This window comes from Falco biarmicus, chromosome 5 (genome assembly GCF_023638135.1).
Source record: "Falco biarmicus isolate bFalBia1 chromosome 5, bFalBia1.pri, whole genome shotgun sequence".
NCBI classification, from domain to species: Eukaryota; Metazoa; Chordata; class Aves; order Falconiformes; family Falconidae; genus Falco; species Falco biarmicus.
The window spans coordinates 82,207,629-82,224,975 of NC_079292.1; the positions used below are offsets into that span (position 1 = coordinate 82,207,629).

Consider the following 17,347-nt stretch of genomic DNA (forward strand, 5'->3'; position numbering starts at 1 on the left):
CAAAGCAGCAAACAAAATTGCAGGCAAGGACACAAGAGTCTGAGTCACTGCCCTTCCTTTTCTCTATGCGTAAGTGCTCCAGCTACTCAGCCTAATAGTCTTTGCTGTCTAGCGCTCTCCCTGTACACTTTTCCATGCTACAAAGGAAAAAAATAATAAACTATTTAAGGATAACCTTAAAACCCACCTGATATAAATAATCATTCACCCCTGGCAGCTGTATTCTAGGGGTTTTCTGTCTTTTCATGTAGAGTCTAGCAAGCACTGCCTTGCAATACTTCTAATCAAGTTCTTGATGACTGTCACAGGTGATCTGCCTTTGCAGTTATCCAAGGACATTTGTTAAATGAGAATCTTGAGAAACTGGTGAACTGATCCTCGGCTTCAATTTTTCTGTCAGGCTCTGGTGGACACGCATCAGGAGGACTGCACGGCCCCCGAAGACACTGAAGACTTGCACCAACAAAATAATTTCCCTGCATCTGTCTTATTTCAGCCTGGCCCCAAGCTGCCCTGCCTCTCCAGGCTCCATTTGTTCCACTCTGTCTCACTCCACAAATTTCTTATTTTTCCCAAGTCATCATTGTGTCTTCCCCTATATCCCCCAAATCCTCCTACTCCTTTTTAAGGTATAAATAGAGCAACTGTTGAGTCATCCGTCTGGTTTTTTTTAAGAGACTTCGTGTAAGTACAGCATGTGCTTGCATCCCAGCCAGGATCACTTTGGTTTTGATCTCTCTCTTCTTTTCCTCATCTTTTTTTCACAAAAGCTTGTGGGTTCTTCAGGGGTGGGGCATTTTTCTGTAGTGATTTTATGCTGTCTTCATAAATGTGCTGATTATCTTGCACAATGTGATGTTTATTGGTTATATTAGGAATTATGAACAGCATAATTAAACCATGTTCCCACCTCTTATCTAACAGAACAGTTTGGTGTCAATCCCCTGTAAGAAACTGCAGCATCATTTTTAATGACTCTAGATGTAGCCTTCTGACAAAAACCTGTTCTTGATTTATTTTCTCCCTGATCCTACATTCATTCTTATTTAGTGCTATTCAGTCTCCTTAAGAATGTATTTTGCTTTTTGATATTCACTGCCCAAAGGACCAGAAATAATGGCTATTCTACTGTTCTAATGTTTTCTCTGTTTGTCCAGATTCATGTGGCTACTAGTGGGGTCATGAGACTTCTTCAGTGCCTCTTCAGCCCAACCTTCTTGGACACTCATCCTGAATGGGCAAATTTTACTTCTTTCTTACTGGTGGAGCTGCCTGGCATGCAGAAATCAGAAGCTAAAATAGCTCTTGATTATCACTGTCTGTCAGCTTTGTTTGAAAATGTTGATCTGAGTAATTAAAAAACAGGTTACACACAAGTGCATTTAAAAAGCTTACTCGGGTTTAATATCACAATCATATGTGCAGCTATAGAGTTCTGCAAAACTAATTTGCATTGCTCTACTGCTGTATAGCTGGAGAAAAACAGTGCAAATCCCTGTTCTCTGTTCCTTTAACTTTCTGACACATTTCTGTTTGGTCTCAAACTTCACATGCTTGGATATGACACAAAGGTACATTTTTTGTGGAAAATTTGAAAGAATTAGTTTGGCTTGCATTCAGTTAGTTGATCCTTTAAAAAATTCCATAAAAATAAAAATAAGAAGACTCTTCAAAGCTGAAGTCAAAAAGGTTGAAGATGCCACTCCTCATGCCTGGTTTATAGATAGCCAGATGAAAAATTAAAAATTATTCTGAGTAACTGAGCCCTGGATTTAGTGTATTCCCAAATAAACATTAAAAACAACAACTATTGTTTTAGTTACTGGATCCTCAGGGGAGTTATGTGTATGCATTAAACTCCATAACTTGACTCGGTGGTGCTATAACCAGAGGATTAGATCACACATGTACAGACTTCACATCTAAACACACCCAAATTTTATCTCAGCTGCTGCACAGTGACAGTGAGATGCTCTTCAATCTCATCTGCCCGTGGAAATACGAGGGACATTTATAGCTCATATGATTTTATTGGAACAGAAATCTGCACTGTCTTGAACTTATTGTTCACTGTCCTCTGAGAGCCCCTTACATTAGGAAATTAATTAGGATATGCTGGAAGAGTGTCCTGGGAATTCTTTGATTGTTTTAAATCCTGCCCCCAGTCTCCTACCCTCTGAATACTACATCACCTCTGTCACAGACAAGTTCCCTTGGTTGCTATAAAAGCAGAGGCGGGAAAAGGAAATTTTAGTGTCTTCAAATGGCTGAGTTTGCATGATGTAGGAGGTAAATGTCTTTGTAAGGATCCATCTAATTCTTTCATGTGGAGCATTTTAAATCTCCCCACCCTTTAATTAAAACTGTGTAAACTGTATGTTCTGGGTACCAGAAGTATTCAGTTACCTTCCATATATCTGGATATTGCCAAAGTACTGAGGATGTTAACAGCAGACTTATGAGCTATGTCTTAGCTGCACCTGGAAAAAAAGCTGCAGCTGATCCGTTGATTTTTGCAGCTTTGTGATCCTGGGACTGACAGGGCCTGATGCAATCTAGATCTTTTTTAAGAGTGCCTGCCAACCCCCATTTCCTCTGTACTGGTGATAAAATTGAATGGGCCCTGTAAACACTGGTTGGTGCAGAAATCCTGTAGCCACTGTAGTCATTTCCAGGCTGATACATATATATATAAAAAACCTTGTGCTCTGTGGTGACACAGTGTTCCTGTGTGGCTCAGTGCACATTCAGGCACATTCAGGAACAAGGCAATAAACCCACCCAGCAAAGCCTTCAGTGTGTTTGCCAGCAACCCTTGCCCTGCTACTTGAGTTAGGGTCTGAGAAAGCGGTTCTGCTTAACTGGAGGTACAAACAAAAACCACTACCATTTCCCCATACACTCCCGTCGCCAGGCCACACACCTCTAGTTCAAAGGATTTATCGCAAGCTGTGGGGGAAGCGTTTGTGTGAGAGCCCTGCTTACACTACTGGCAAAACATCACTGGAATTAATCTGGATTTTCACTCATACAGCACATATGTGAAGAGCTATAAAATAATGTCATGCATACTTGTGAAAGATAAATTTAATCTACAAAAGAAAGACATACCATAAGTATAAATCTTAATGTTTTAGGTTAATTCAACTGTATTTCACTTCCTTGATTTTGAAGAAATATCTCATTCTATTGCATTTTTCCATGGGAATTTCTCCATGTGTAAAATAGCATGAAAATATTGATGCATATGCATTTAAAATGTCATCTGTGGAGGGCATGGGGAATACTTCGCTCTTAGAGATGGATTCATTTCACTCTGGGATTATACTACTTCTGAATTTTATGTATTTGTTAGTGTTATGAAATTTGTGTCCCATCTCAGTGGGACAGTAATTGATATTAATACTCGTACTGAGGTCCAAAGAAATACTTAACACAAATAATTGTTCACCCATGTGAGTAATTTATAGTCTGGCCAAAATGGACAATGTTATTGTAAAACGTGATCAAAATTAGAACCTCTGATACAACCTCTTCTGATCTGTGGGAGCTGGGAGACATAACTAATCTGTGTTTACCTAAGAAATGATGAGAAATGGTTTTTTGCTTTTCTGCTTCAGAGGCAATGAAAACTCACCAGAATAGTTGATATTGCAAGACACATACTTTTCAGGTAGCACAAATATTTCCTGATTGAAATCAGGAATTTCCAAGTCTCACCATAACAGTGTTTGTGCACTAGCATACACTGTGGCATATCTGAAGGAAAATTCAGAACCTTTAAAACTCTTATGAAAAATCTCTGAAAGAAGATTATGTAGTTGTGCAAGTACATAAAGCATCTAACTCCTGGTGAAGTTTTTTAGGGTCCACACAGATCTGCATACTTTGCCTTATACATGATTGGTAAACTCTCAGAAAAAAAATAATTGGTTGAGAAATATGTATTTTTCACATAAGCATTCAATAAATGTTTCAATTTTGATGTTAGTAGTTATAGAATTCTATATTTTCCAGTGACTTAGGAATAAACTTGTAGAGAAGTTCCAGTGAGTTCCAGTTCTTCCGCAGTGAGTTCCAGTAGGGGGTGCATTGTGGGGAACTGAAGAGGCTGTTTCTGCATATATCCCAAGTGACACTTTTCTAGCAATAATTTGTTACTGAACCCAAAGTGACAAAGGTAGGATTTCTGTCTGTGCATGACAGGAATGATACACCTCTCTGAGACCAAATTCTGCTTACCTTGCTGAAACTCTATGAATCTGATTCTCTCCATTACTTGGAGCCCTGTTTGTATGCCAAATAGAAAAAGGGAATTGTGTTTCTCTGTGATGAAAGACTATTAATAAAATTAAGACAATGCTTACACTTAACATTTCATAGGTATGTATTTTATTATTTTCATTAATTGTAGCATCCTTTTGGTTAAAGGAAAGAGTGCTTCCCCTTTAAGGTTCCACAAGCAGCATCTTTTTTTGTCTACTTAGATAAAGTCAGGTATATGTGCTAGTGATAAGAAAGCACTGGAACCTGAAGAACTGCAGGTGTTTTCTGGTGGTCACAGGACTGGCTTTAAGTCAATAATAATTTTCGGAGTCCAAAATGGCTTTGGACATATCAGTATCTTGGAGATGCTTCTTTTTCTGGTGCTGCAGGTTTATTAGCAGAGGCGTTCATTTCCTTTTACTGTGAACAACAGGTAGTTTTGCTGCTAAAATGTTCACAAGTCCATCAGGTTTAGGAATCAGTACGCTTTTGCACCCTCTTTTTTTTTGGCAATATGTCCAGTCATTTTGACCTTAAAAGTATACTATATTGGAAGTTCCCAAGTTTCATGGTGAGAGGAGAGTGCACCTGTGCTAGATATGTGGTATGGAGGTATCACACTACTTCCTGATATTTCGTTTCTTTCTTTCTTTCTTAAGGCAGAGGTGCTCAGTGTGTTGTTTTTGAGACTATTACTTATTACTGGTATTATTTAGGTCCAAGGTGCTTGAACTTCTGGAAGATGTCCATTCAACACATATCCAGAGAGAAACAATTATGAAAAAGTATTGGTTTCAACTCCACTTTAACAGTGTTATGCTGTTGTAACTTCCCTCTTGACAGAAGAACACAGGAACTGCTGCCCCCAGCCACCTGTCACCTGGCAATAACCAGCATCAGAACTTCAGAGCATGGCGTAAACTAAGCCTATGGGCATCAAAGTAACACGATATATCTATTTTGTGTGGCTGTGCAAAACCTAGGCCAAATCATTAGGGAAAAAAAAGAAAGAAAGAAAAAAAAAAAGACGACTTGGTTCAATCCAAACTTTTATTCCTCAGGAAGCTAAAGAAGTTCTTCAGGAAGCTGAAGGATGAAAGAACTGAGCCAAAGGAAATGGACACCAACCAATCAAAGGACCATCAGCAATGGGATCTTGACTACATCTTGGAACCTTTCACTGGGCTGACTCCAGAATACATGGAAATGAGTAAGTTTTCTGAATTCCCTTTCCCTTTCTGCAATAACCATAGCTTTACATAGGACCAATCACTGTATATCATATGACTGTATGTCATAAATTGGCATGATTAATGGGGAAAAAACCCAAAACACTTGTAGTTTGCAGAAATTACATGCAAGACAGCAGGCCTATGAGTCTACCACATTATCAGCATAGCAATAATGATGAGTCCTAGTATCTGTTAATACTTGTACTGTGAGAGTCCACTGTTCCCAGCTGAGAAAAGTGCATAGAAACCATTCAGCCACAGAAAACCAGAATAGTTAAAGTTGGAATGGACCTCTGGAGATAATCTAGTCCAACTCCTTTGAACAAATCAGGGTCAGCTAGAGCAGGCTGCTCAAGGACTTGTCCAGTTGGGTTTTGAATATTTCCAGAGATGGAGCCTTTACCCTCTCTCTTTGTAACCTGTACCAGTATTTGATCACACTTACAGTAAAAAAAAAAAAAAAATATCCTAAATAGCATTTCCTATATTTTAGTTAGAGTCCATTGCCTCTTGTCCTTTCACTGGACACCCCTGAGAAGAGTCTAGTTCTGTCTTCTTTAATCCACTCAACATATTTGCAAGATCCTCCTGAGCCTTCTCTTCTTGTGGTACAACAATCCCAGCTCTTTTAGCTTCTCCTTGTACATCAGGTCCTCCAATTCCTTAATTGTCTTAGTGGTCTTCTCTGGATGCACTGCAATATGTCCATGTCTGTCTTCTACTGGGGAGCCTAGAACTGGAAATAGCACTACAGCTGTGGTCACAGTAGTGCTGAGTAGAGGGAAAGGATCCCTTCTCTTGACCTGATGGCAATGCTTTTCCTAATGCACCCCAGAAGGACTTTTGCCTTCTTTGTAGATATGGAATATTGCTCATTCTTGTTTAACATGCTGTTCACCATATGTGCAGACCATTTTTTGCCAATTTGCTTCCCAGCTGGTCAGTTCCTGGTGTCTACTGGTACTTGGGGTTATTCCTCACCTGGTGCAAGACTTTGCATTTTCCTTTGCTGAACTTTGTGAGATTCCTCTTGGACCGTTTATCCAGCCTGTTGAGGTCCTTCTCAACGGCAGCACAAACATCGGTATAACTCCTCCCAAAATTAAAATAGCTCCTTAATGTTTCAAATGTAGCAGAAATATGTAACTTCCAAAATACAAATGTGCATTTTCTTGTAGAAGTAACAGAAAACTTTACAAAAGAGAACTGTAGGAATATCTTTTGAAATTACTTTAGTTCATGACTGAATGTTACGTGACATTGAATCATGTACACAGCATTCCCAGCTATGCTTAAATTAAAATCCACATGCATATACAACAGGAGAGAACCTTCAGCCTATAAGAGCTTGTCAGTCAGCTGAAAGAAACAGTGGAATGGAGAATTGTTATTCCTATTTTTCTTATGGAAAGCTGCAGTCTGCAGGTATTGCATGGGCCACACTTTCTAAGGAAATCTAGGGTGCACCTGGGAATTATTTCTCAGTGTCCCACCTTTCAGGACAGGTCTTTAACCAACACATTCTCCAGGTTTTTTAAATAGCATGTGAGTACTTCCTTGGCATGCACCACCCTGCTGGAGTGGCTGACATCACTAGTGGGGTGCACTACCAGACATCTGGTCATCTTTCAAACCCCTGTAAAGTAGGAGCAACTCTATTAAAGTCAATAGTATTCTAATTTTGTAAAGCTGGTGCCCACCATGTGTATATAATCTGTCTTCATACATGCTTGCTGTTTTTCACAATTACTTAAATTGCTGCTAAGCTGTGGCAGAGATCAGTACTTTTTCAAGGTTTCTCCACGGATTGCTTTTCCACATTAGATAAGTATGTTGGTGGAAACCCAGGTGGGACTGGGAGCAATTCTTTCTTGAAGTGGCAATGTGCCACCAGTTATATGTTTGGTAACCACACTATCACATCAGGGGGACAGCAGTTCCTGTTTTCTGCCAGGTGGAATCCAGGATCACATACATGTCCATGCATCCACTTAGACTCAGCCACTGCTCCAAAAGGAGCAGTTCAAACACTGGGAGAAAGGAGCACACTACAGATGAGTTAGTCAAGGACATATATCAAGCATCTGATAGAGAATTCCAAAAAGATATGTATACATGACCTCTTTCTCATTCTAAAGTGTGTTATAAACTCCAAGGAGGATCTCTATGACTCAACAGGACCCAGGAAGACAAAGGTGCAACTATTCACCAAATAACTCAGTCCTGCGGCCCTGGGGCACAGTCCAACTTCAGCTGTCCTCAGGGAAATGAACCTGAGAGGAAGCAGCACACAGGGATGCTAGGGAGTAAGTACGAAACCAGGCTCTTCACACTGGATACAAACCACAAATGCAGGGTACCCCTCAGCCCTGTAGCTGCCTCATGGGTAGACCCTGGAGAGGCAGGGAAGGAGAAAGGAGAAATGGTGTGGGTGGGGAAGGAGAGAAATAATCTAGGCAAACCTAAGCTTTAGGGCATAAAAGTATTCAGGAGAGAACCACAGCTTGTCAATGGGCATGTTGTCTAAACCCAGGCATCTGTTAAATATTGTATGTGACAACTCCTGTTTTCACAAGCCACTATTCTCAAAACATCTGAAACAGAATGCATTTTATGACAAAAAAAATAGTACCATGTATGGTTTATCTCTCTGTATAGAAATAGCTATATTGATTTATAGATATAATGTATAATATATTTATAAATCCGTATATGGGATTTTATATAACGATGGATTTATGTAATATATAAATACATAAGTGTATGTGAGGTATTTCATATAATGGCAGATTTGGGGATCTCTTTTATGGATGTGTTTATGGATCTGAACCTTGCCTTCTGTCATGCCATTAAGTTGACATAAAGAAGCCCTCACCTGCCATCATCTGCCTCACAGTTGTTTCAATTCACCTTAGCATCTGGCTGTGTGTTGCAGCCTCTACTACCTCCTCTATCCCTCTCTGTACATGATGATACATTGCTGAAAAATTCTCCTTTAGGACTGCTTTTTTCCACTCATTACTTCAACCCAAGATGATTTTTCCTCGTGGAAACTTTTAGCAAACTTATTTGCAATGTTTAAGTTAAACAATGGTGAAAAAAATATAGACATTTTCCCTTGTAAACATTTTCATATGTTTTTATGCTTAGGCATAACTCAGAAATGGTACACTTTAACATCCAAAACTTTCTGGTTAGCTAGCTCTCTCTAAGGACAAGGACTTCAAGTTATTGGTAATAAACAAACAGAATAAATACAACTGTTTATAAATATTTAATTTCTTGTTCTTGCACAACTGTGGTAGGTCATCTTATTCATTCTGAGAGCTACAGCAAGCGACTGGTTGCAGAATGAATGGCCCACTACAGCAAAAGCCCCTGGCAAGGTGAGGAGGAGCCAGACTTCTTCCCAGTTATAGTGGGCCAGAGGCTGCTGAGTACGCTTTGTGACAACCAAGAAGTGTGGCTGGCTGATACAGAAGCAGGATGGAGCCTTGAGTGTGTTAGGAACTAGAATATCCCAGTTTCCAAACATTACATATTGGTGCTTTCCCCTAATTGTAGTTGGACCTAATGTAAAGTGCCCAGGTTTGGAAGGAAAATCTTTCCACTCTCTGTTACCTGTGGCAAACTCCCATTGCATCTGAGATGATCCCATCACCCTGATTCAAGATGTCTGTGTAGGATATCACCCTTGATTGACTTGACTGATAAGGACACCACTTATATGCAAAGGTCTGTCTTATTGGAATAACCTGTAGTATCAGGGTCTAAGCTATTGATGTTATAAATCACGGGACACTAAGCCTGTGTTTTAGATTAGTCCCTTGTGCCTAGATCATAAACAATGTGGGGTGTCTCATCCTGCAGTCACTCAGGGATAATTAGATAGATGCCCCGCAAATGAATGGGTGAAATACTAATCTAAACATTTGCTTACAGCAGGAGAATTAGCTTCTCAAGTGAAGAGACTGGCTCGCTGAGCCTTGCGGTGTGCCACAGCGAGCTATGCCCTGCCCGTGGGATTCAAGACGAATGCGCAGCAGATGAAACCCAAGCTGCACCTCCCCAGCCCGCTCGTTGCCCCGGGTCCATATCACGGTGCTCAGCTGTCAGATTCACTGCGGAGTGACTCAGACCACCCACGCCGACAGGAAGAACTTTGTGCAGCTCAGCAGTGAACCTGTCAGCTGGGACTGCTGTGAAGGGCATCAAGCTGGAATGGCGAGGCAAGAGGCAGTTACACAGCTTATTTACCTGTCTTTCTAAATTTGATTTGAGAGGGGGAGGGAAAGGAAACAATGCAGCAAGGCAGAGGAAGCTTCCCCCCCACCCCCCCCCACCCCGAGTTGCTTAAAGAGGCAGAATAACTGGGATTTAAGAAGAGGTGATACTAAGGAGAAGAAAGAAATCTGACTGATGATTCACGGCTTGGTTCTTAATTTTCCACTGATTTACTCAGGCAAGCTCCCACTGGTCTCAGTGGCTATCTGCTCAACCAGGAATGAAGCAGCTGAATAAGAAACTGTAGACTGGGCTTAATGTAGCCTTTGGGGTCCCCAATCCAGATGATGGATGGGTTTTCATGCAGAAACAGGCATGGACAGACAATGTATTGGTGTGTGAATATTCACTACATTCAGGTTTGTTCTGCCAGGATGCTCCTATTTTTAAGGATGGGTATTTTACGGACATCTCTAAGACTACACAGAGAACCTTTCCCCAAACTAAGACTCTTGACTCCAGGTTTGCCATTTGCTAAGCTGTACCCTAATCACAGTCAGTTCTTGCATAGTGTTTGGAACAATCTCAGGATGTGTTTTGCAGTACAATATGACACAGGTAAAGGAGTTTTTGGTGATAACTATCCCACTTGAATTTTGGAATACCCATTTCAAAGCTGCTGGGATTTCCTTTTGTTCTGATTGCTTATACTAGGAAGCCTGAAGCCTTGGAGAGCAAGAAAAAGAAGATCAAAGGGAGTGTACCCCTCACAATGAGCAATGATTATAAACTGGTAACAACAGACGAGGAGAAGGCTGAGGTACTGAGTAACTTTTTTGCCTCAGTCTTCACTGGCAATCTCTCTTCCCACACCTCTTGAGTGGATGAACCACAAGGCAGGAACTGGGAGAGCTAAGCCCTTCCCACTGTAAAAGAAGATCCAGTTTGTGGCCCTCTGAGGAACACATAAGTCTATGGGATCTGACAAGATGCCTCCCAGAGTCCTGAGAGAATTGGCTAATGTAGCTGCCAAACTACTCCCCATGATATCTGAAAATTCATGGTGGTCAGGTGAAGTCCCCAGTGACTACAAAAATGGAAACACTGCACCCATTTTTAAAAAGGGTGGAGAACAGGACACAGGGAATGACCAGCCTGTCAGCCTCACCTCTGTGCCTGGGAATACCATGGAATAGATCCTTCTAGAAGCTATGTTAAAGCACATGGAGGGCAGGGAAATGATTTAAGACAGACAGCATGACATTACCAAAGGCAATTCCTGCTTGACCAGCCTTCAGTGATGGAGTGACTACATCAGTAGACAAGGGAAGAGCTACGGATGTTGTCTATTGACTTCTGTAAGACCTTTGACAAAGTCCCCCACAACATCCTTCTTTCTAAAGTGAAGACATTTGGATTTGGTGGGTGGACTGCTCAATGGAGTAGGAATTGGTTGGATGGTTACATCCAGAGGGTAGTGGTCAATGGCTCCATGTCCAGATGGAGACTGGTGACAAGCAGTGTCCCTCAGAGGTCTATATTGGGAGCAGTACTGTTTAGTATCTTCACAATGACATAGACAGTGGGATCAAGTGCACCCTCAGCAAGTTTGCAGATGATGCCAAGCTGAGTGGTGCAGCTGACACACCTGAGGGACAGGATGGCATCCAGAGGGACCTGGACAAGCTTGAGAAGTGGCCCCATGTGAACCTCATGAGCTTCAATGAGGCCAAGTGCAATGTCCTTCACCTGGGTGAGGGCAATAATATCAGTACTAGTTGAGAGACAAAGGGATTGAAGCAGCCCTGCAGAGAAGGACTTGGGGGTACTGGTGGAAGGAAAACTGAATGTGAGCTGGCAGTGTGCGCTTGCAGCCCAGAAGGCCAACCATATCCTGGGCTGCATCAAAGAAGTATGGGCAGCAGGTCAAGGGAGGTGATTCTGCCCCTCTGCTCTGGTGAGACTGGAGTACTGCATCCAGCTCTGGAGTCCTCAACACAGGACTGGAGTGGGCCCAGAGAAGGGCAACAAAAATGATCAGAGGCATGGAATACCTTTCCTATGAAGACATGCTGGGAGAGCTGGGGTCATTCAGCCTGGAGAAGAGAAGGCTCTGGGGAGACCTTATTGCAGCCTTTCAGTACTTAAAAGTGGGCTTATAAGAAACATGGAGACAGACTTTTTGGTAGAGACTGTTGCAACAGGACAAGGGGTAATGGTTTTAAACTACAAGAGCAAAGATTTAAACATATCTATAAGAAAGAAACTTTTTACAATGAGGGTGGTGAAACACTGGAACAGGTTGCCCAGAGAGGCGGTGGATACGTCATACTTGGAAACATTTAAGGTCAGGTTGGACAGGGCTCTGAGCAACTTGACCTAGTTGAAGATGTCCCTGCTTGTTGCAGGGGAGTTGGACTAGGTGACCTTTAAGGGTCCCTTCCAACCCAAACCATTCTATGATTCTGTGATTCTATGATTTAGTTTGAAGGTAGAAGTCACATATAAATCTAAAAATAAAAAGGAAACATAAGAGGGTAAAACCTAGTCTACAAGTCAGGTAGACATCCATTGACTTCAGTGTGTTTTACAGATACTGGCAGTATGGGAGGGAGAGGCCAATACTTCACCATCACAAATACACTCCAAGTTTTCCTTTGGGAAAACTTTTGTGATTTATTTTGTCAGTGAGAGAAATTCTGAATCTGATTACAGCCAGTGGGCTACGCTGAACTTCTTTCTCGAACAGGCCTTGTCAGCCAATAGCTTGTCTGCACATAGTTTTGATTTGCACCAGTGAAATTTCTGATAACTGTTTATTTTGATATTATTAACAGATATATAGTTGTATTTTTTAGCAGACACTCTGCAGCAGAGACACTCTTAATGTTCCTGAGTGATCAGAAAATTTTGCTGATGGAACTCTGAAACATAAATTGTCACTGTTAACATGTATCAAATTTGTCATCAGTCCTTCCTGTTTCCAAAAATGTGCAATGATTTTTGATGCAGCCCAATATACCAGACCACACGCATTCCTGAAGCAGGCAGCATATATAGCAGTTTCCTTTTCCAGCTTGTAGCAAGTTTGCATCATGTGTAACTACCCTGCAGTGATGGGAGTTGGCAAGAAATTGATGTTATTGATATTGAAATTGATATTTCTAATGAAACAAGCTTTATGAAATTTGCTCCAAAACCAGATAAATTATGCATGTCAACATGTGAAATTTCTACCACTGCTGTTTTCTTGAGAAGAAGCTGACATCAGCAATTACTTTTAGATTCTTATTTAATTTTGTCTTCCCTTCTCCAATCTAACACTGCTAAGAGTCCAAGGTTCATGTGGTAATTAATTAAATCTTTTTTTTTTTTTTCTCGAAGAAAAGCAATAATAAAGGGTTTCATCATCCAAATTCCGTTAAAAATCAATGGCAAAACTCCCTTTTGAATTTTAAGAAGAAAATTATTAGATCCAATGTCTGTAGCTACCGACTACCATAAGGATTAATCTTGGAGGTTTGGAAGAATTTCCCCTAAAGCAGGAAAAGCCGTCAAAAAGGCAATGTGTGAGGCAGCAGTGGGGGAGGGGGGGGGGGGGGGAGGGAGAATAATTGAAGAGAAACCTGCATTTTTCTATAATCTCTATAATGAGGATGGATTTGAAAATACCAACTCAGCCTGTTGTGTGTAGGCTTGTTGCATATGTTTATCACCATAGGGTGGTAAATTACACCTTTTCCTTAGTTTCTCAGCCAGGCTTGGCTGTGTATTGAAAGGTTTCTTCTTAGGACTTGGAAAAGTGGCTTTGTAAAGGAGTGATTGTTCCGTTGTTTACTTCCAGTTACACATGAACCCATCACAGATATTATTGATACAGAAGTAAGAAAAAAAACCCAGAATAATAATAAAAAAAAAACCCAAAACAAAAAAAAACTTTCTTCTAGGTTAGGTTTTGATGTAAAAGGTACCCGGGTTACTCGTACTGCTCAGTGTGTAAATCTACAACCTGTGTGTTATTTACCATGGAGGGTTTTATGCTGGGGACTGATTCTGTATGCCTTACACAAGAACACTAGCCAGCACTCTTCCAAATCCATACTTTAAAAGCCTTGATCTGTGCTCTTAATTATAATTTGGAGGCCACAGCTAGAGGGACAGCATGTGCCGTGGTGTTGTTGGGGCTGGGTTCTGTTCAGGCCCTGTGCACAGGGAAACAGCTTCCATGAAAAGCAGACTTCTGAGCCTTCTCTCGATGCTGTTTGTCTTTTATAGTTTTTGTCTCAGGGCCCAGGCAGCCTAAGCCTGGATAAGATGTTGCAGATGTGGCATGAGGTGGTGTGAACCTTTTGGGCTGGCTCTGAGGCCTTTGTCTCTTTCCTGCTTCAGTCAGACAGTAAAGGTGGCTTGTCCTGAGCACCCATAGCATGTGGTTTGGGTTTTTTCTCTCATCAGAAATAAAGTCTAGGTCACTGACAGCACAGCTAGTCTCCTGCTTTGATGCCCCAGGAGAAGATGTTATTCACCGTGTCCTTGACTTCCCCTGATACACAGCCTTCAATGAATATGTTTGCTAGCTTGTGCCATGAGGCTGGGTGACGTTCATCTCTGTTGCCTCCAGGCTGGCCTACTAGGCAAGTAAGAAATCTATGAAAGATGCTGGATGTCCGGAGGTCTGACTGCTGGCACAGGTCTCTCTAGCTTTTTGCCTGAAAGCCCAGAAGAATAGCCGTGCCCCATCAGGCAGGGCTCTATGTGGGGTCATAGGGGTTTGTACGTGACCACTAAAGTCATTTTGTATGGAGACCTTGTGGCGGAAGTGTGAAGGTAAAAAGGATATTCCAGGGTTGCCATCAAGTCCTCTAGCCAAAAATAGGATGTCTCGGCATCAACTGTCCCTGTTGGAACAGTCTTTGTGAGTCCCTAAAAAGTACTGTAGATGTTTCCACTGTGATTGGACAGGCATCCACAGAACTCCAAGATGCTGTGACCACATTGATTCTGGGACCCGAGCAGGGATTCTTCTCTTTTTAATCCATGCAGCTTTGTTGACATATTTTTTTTCTACAAATACTGACCAAATTAAACAAACACCTTTAAGCTGCTGAGGCTGTTCACAGACTGCTTGTTTTGAATGATTGTTTGCTAGTTTACTACACAAGACCATCTAAATCGGAGCGTGCTTGGTTTTGTTTTCAGGGGGTTTTTTACCTGCTTTTTGCGTCATTCACACTTTTATAAAAGGGAGGCTAGAAGACTGAAGAGATTTCAAGATGGCCACACAAACACTTCTGGCAGAGAGTTTTCTGTGAAGACATATTTATATAATTGTCCAGAAGTCCTTTGCATACCTTGAACATTCTTTCATGAACTTGAAAAAAAATTAAATTTCATTTTCCCAGGCAAAGAATAAAGGGTCTGCAAACAACATCAAAGCAAATGTGTGTGTGGTTCATACTTAAAGCATTGCAAATCTCTCTCTCTCTCTCTTTTTACAGAATCCTCCCAGCTCTATTCCTGCTAAATTCACTTAAAGCCAAATAAGGCATATTTTGGTGCTATGTTTTTTTCTAAGCATTTCACAGTTTTTTGGGACGTTACTCTAACATCTGTTTTTATTTCCTTGTTAATTCCTTTTCCTGACTCTGAACATAAAATATTCAGGAAAGTTTGATTTCAAGGATAAGATGTTTGTATGCTCTGAAAAAGCTCCATCTTAGTGTGTGTTAGGATATACTCTGTATCTCAAAGCAAACAACGACAATGAAAATCAAAAAGCCATATATATATAATAGAGAGATAACACTTTACTGTGCAAATGTATTGTCACTGAGAAGAAAAGAGCAGGAATGTCAGTCAGAAACTTGCAAATCTGCACACAAAAAAAGATGCATGCAAGAGAAGATCGTGGAGAACCCTGTTCTATCAGTTAGTTGTAGGCTGTGACAACAGTGCCTAAACAAATTATTTTAAAGTAAACAGTTGTGCCACATATAACCCCCAGGCTTTCACAAAAAGTACAATAGTGGAGAGAGAACTTATATAGGGTTTTGCCAAAAAAGAAGCCATGAAAAATAGGACCTCATTCACACCAACCCTTTTTCTGTACTGTTTATTTAATTCTGAAATGTAAATCATAGTTAGATTTATCAGTTTAATCTTATTTGGATTACTGCCTTTGCATTTGGGCGGCATGCTTTTCAGTCGCTTTCCTCTTCTTCTACTCCTCATTAGCGTTCCACTTCCCTGAAGTATTACTCTAAAGTAATGTAGCATTTTTACAAAGAAATGATCCAGCCTTGTTTTTTAACATTCACGACTGATGCTTCCTGCTTTCCATGGAAGATGCAACCTTTTAGGGAATTTGTTAATTCCTCAGCACCTTGGAGGAGAAACAACAACACCACCAACAAAACAAAACAAAAAAAAAAACCAACCCAAAAAGTCAAGCCTTTTCAGACTCTAATTGTACCCAAATGAGATTTACCCAGATGAGGTACATCCTGAAGCACCACTGATAGAAGGGGGAATTAAGGATACTATGCTTACTGAAAAATCTAAGAAGCTTGCTTGGAGAGACTTGGTTTTCTGCTTCACTATTCCAAGCATCTCTAGAGCACTACTTGTCAGAAAAACACAGTTGTGTCAGCATTATGCTTTTGCAGGGTGACATTGGTTCCTTAGCTGCTTGGAAGATACATTACTTGCATGAAGACAGGTCAGCCTATGCCCTAGAAAAGGCATAATTCACTCAGAAAACAATATGGGCTTTTTTGTTTATATAATTATACTATGGGTCCTGAGCCGAACTCTGTGATACTAGTAGTCTAGTACTGGGAACAAGATGATACAAAACGTACCACCCACCCACTTCAAAGTGAGAGTGGTTTCTTTAGGTGGTTGCTTGGGTGGTTGGTTGCTTGTTTTTTTCCCCTGTGGAAGAAGCCAGGCTTACTGTGTATCTGTTCTAGCAAGCATGGACAATCCAGGTGGTCTGTGCTCCATTGTAATATTAATTGTTCTTTAGAACCAGTGGACAAGTGCTTTCTTTTTCCCAAACTACCCAAATTGCAAACCCCACAAAAAAAAAAAAAAAAAAAAAGTGACAATAGCATTTTCCTTTGCTAGGACTTAAAGAGGAAGATTTCTAATTTGGGAGGGTATCAGTGACATAAGGAGGGATGAAAATGCTATATGACACCACAGGCTCATGCATGCACAAAGATACTTACTCTGTTCCTGCTCTTGATGGATTGCTACCAAGTTTTCCAGAGGAAGTTGGGAAGAAACAGTGACACCTTGTAGATTTTCTCCTCTTGCTTGCTTGTGTATCGTTTTCCTTACAGGCAAAAGGACAGGGAAGAACAGCATAGTCTTAATAAGTTAATTATGTACAAAGGCGGAAGAATAAACTCCGAACCCTTTGTCTTCATCAGATTTATTATTTACTTTGGCTTGTGCTTGTGCTAGAGACTAGAAGTATTACTAGAAACATTCATAAAGCATAGTCACAAACCTTTCTCTCCTAGTTTTTCTTTGTGGTATTTATTACTGGGACCTAACTGTGGAGTTTTATGGATTTTGTAACCCATGAAGCTCATTAACAATTTGCTGTCAGCTACATT

General features: G+C 40.8%; 1 protein-coding gene across 2 annotated transcripts in view; it reads left to right on the top strand.

The window, feature by feature from the left end:
- The window catches only part of ANO2 (anoctamin 2), a 191,750-nt gene that overhangs the window by 161,682 nt on the left and 12,721 nt on the right, over positions 1–17,347 (top strand). For both annotated transcript variants that reach the window (XM_056342011.1, XM_056342012.1), the window contains one exon: positions 5,328–5,476. In XM_056342011.1, the coding sequence (XP_056197986.1) occupies positions 5,328–5,476 (149 nt within the window). The remainder of the gene's footprint in view (positions 1–5,327; positions 5,477–17,347) is intronic.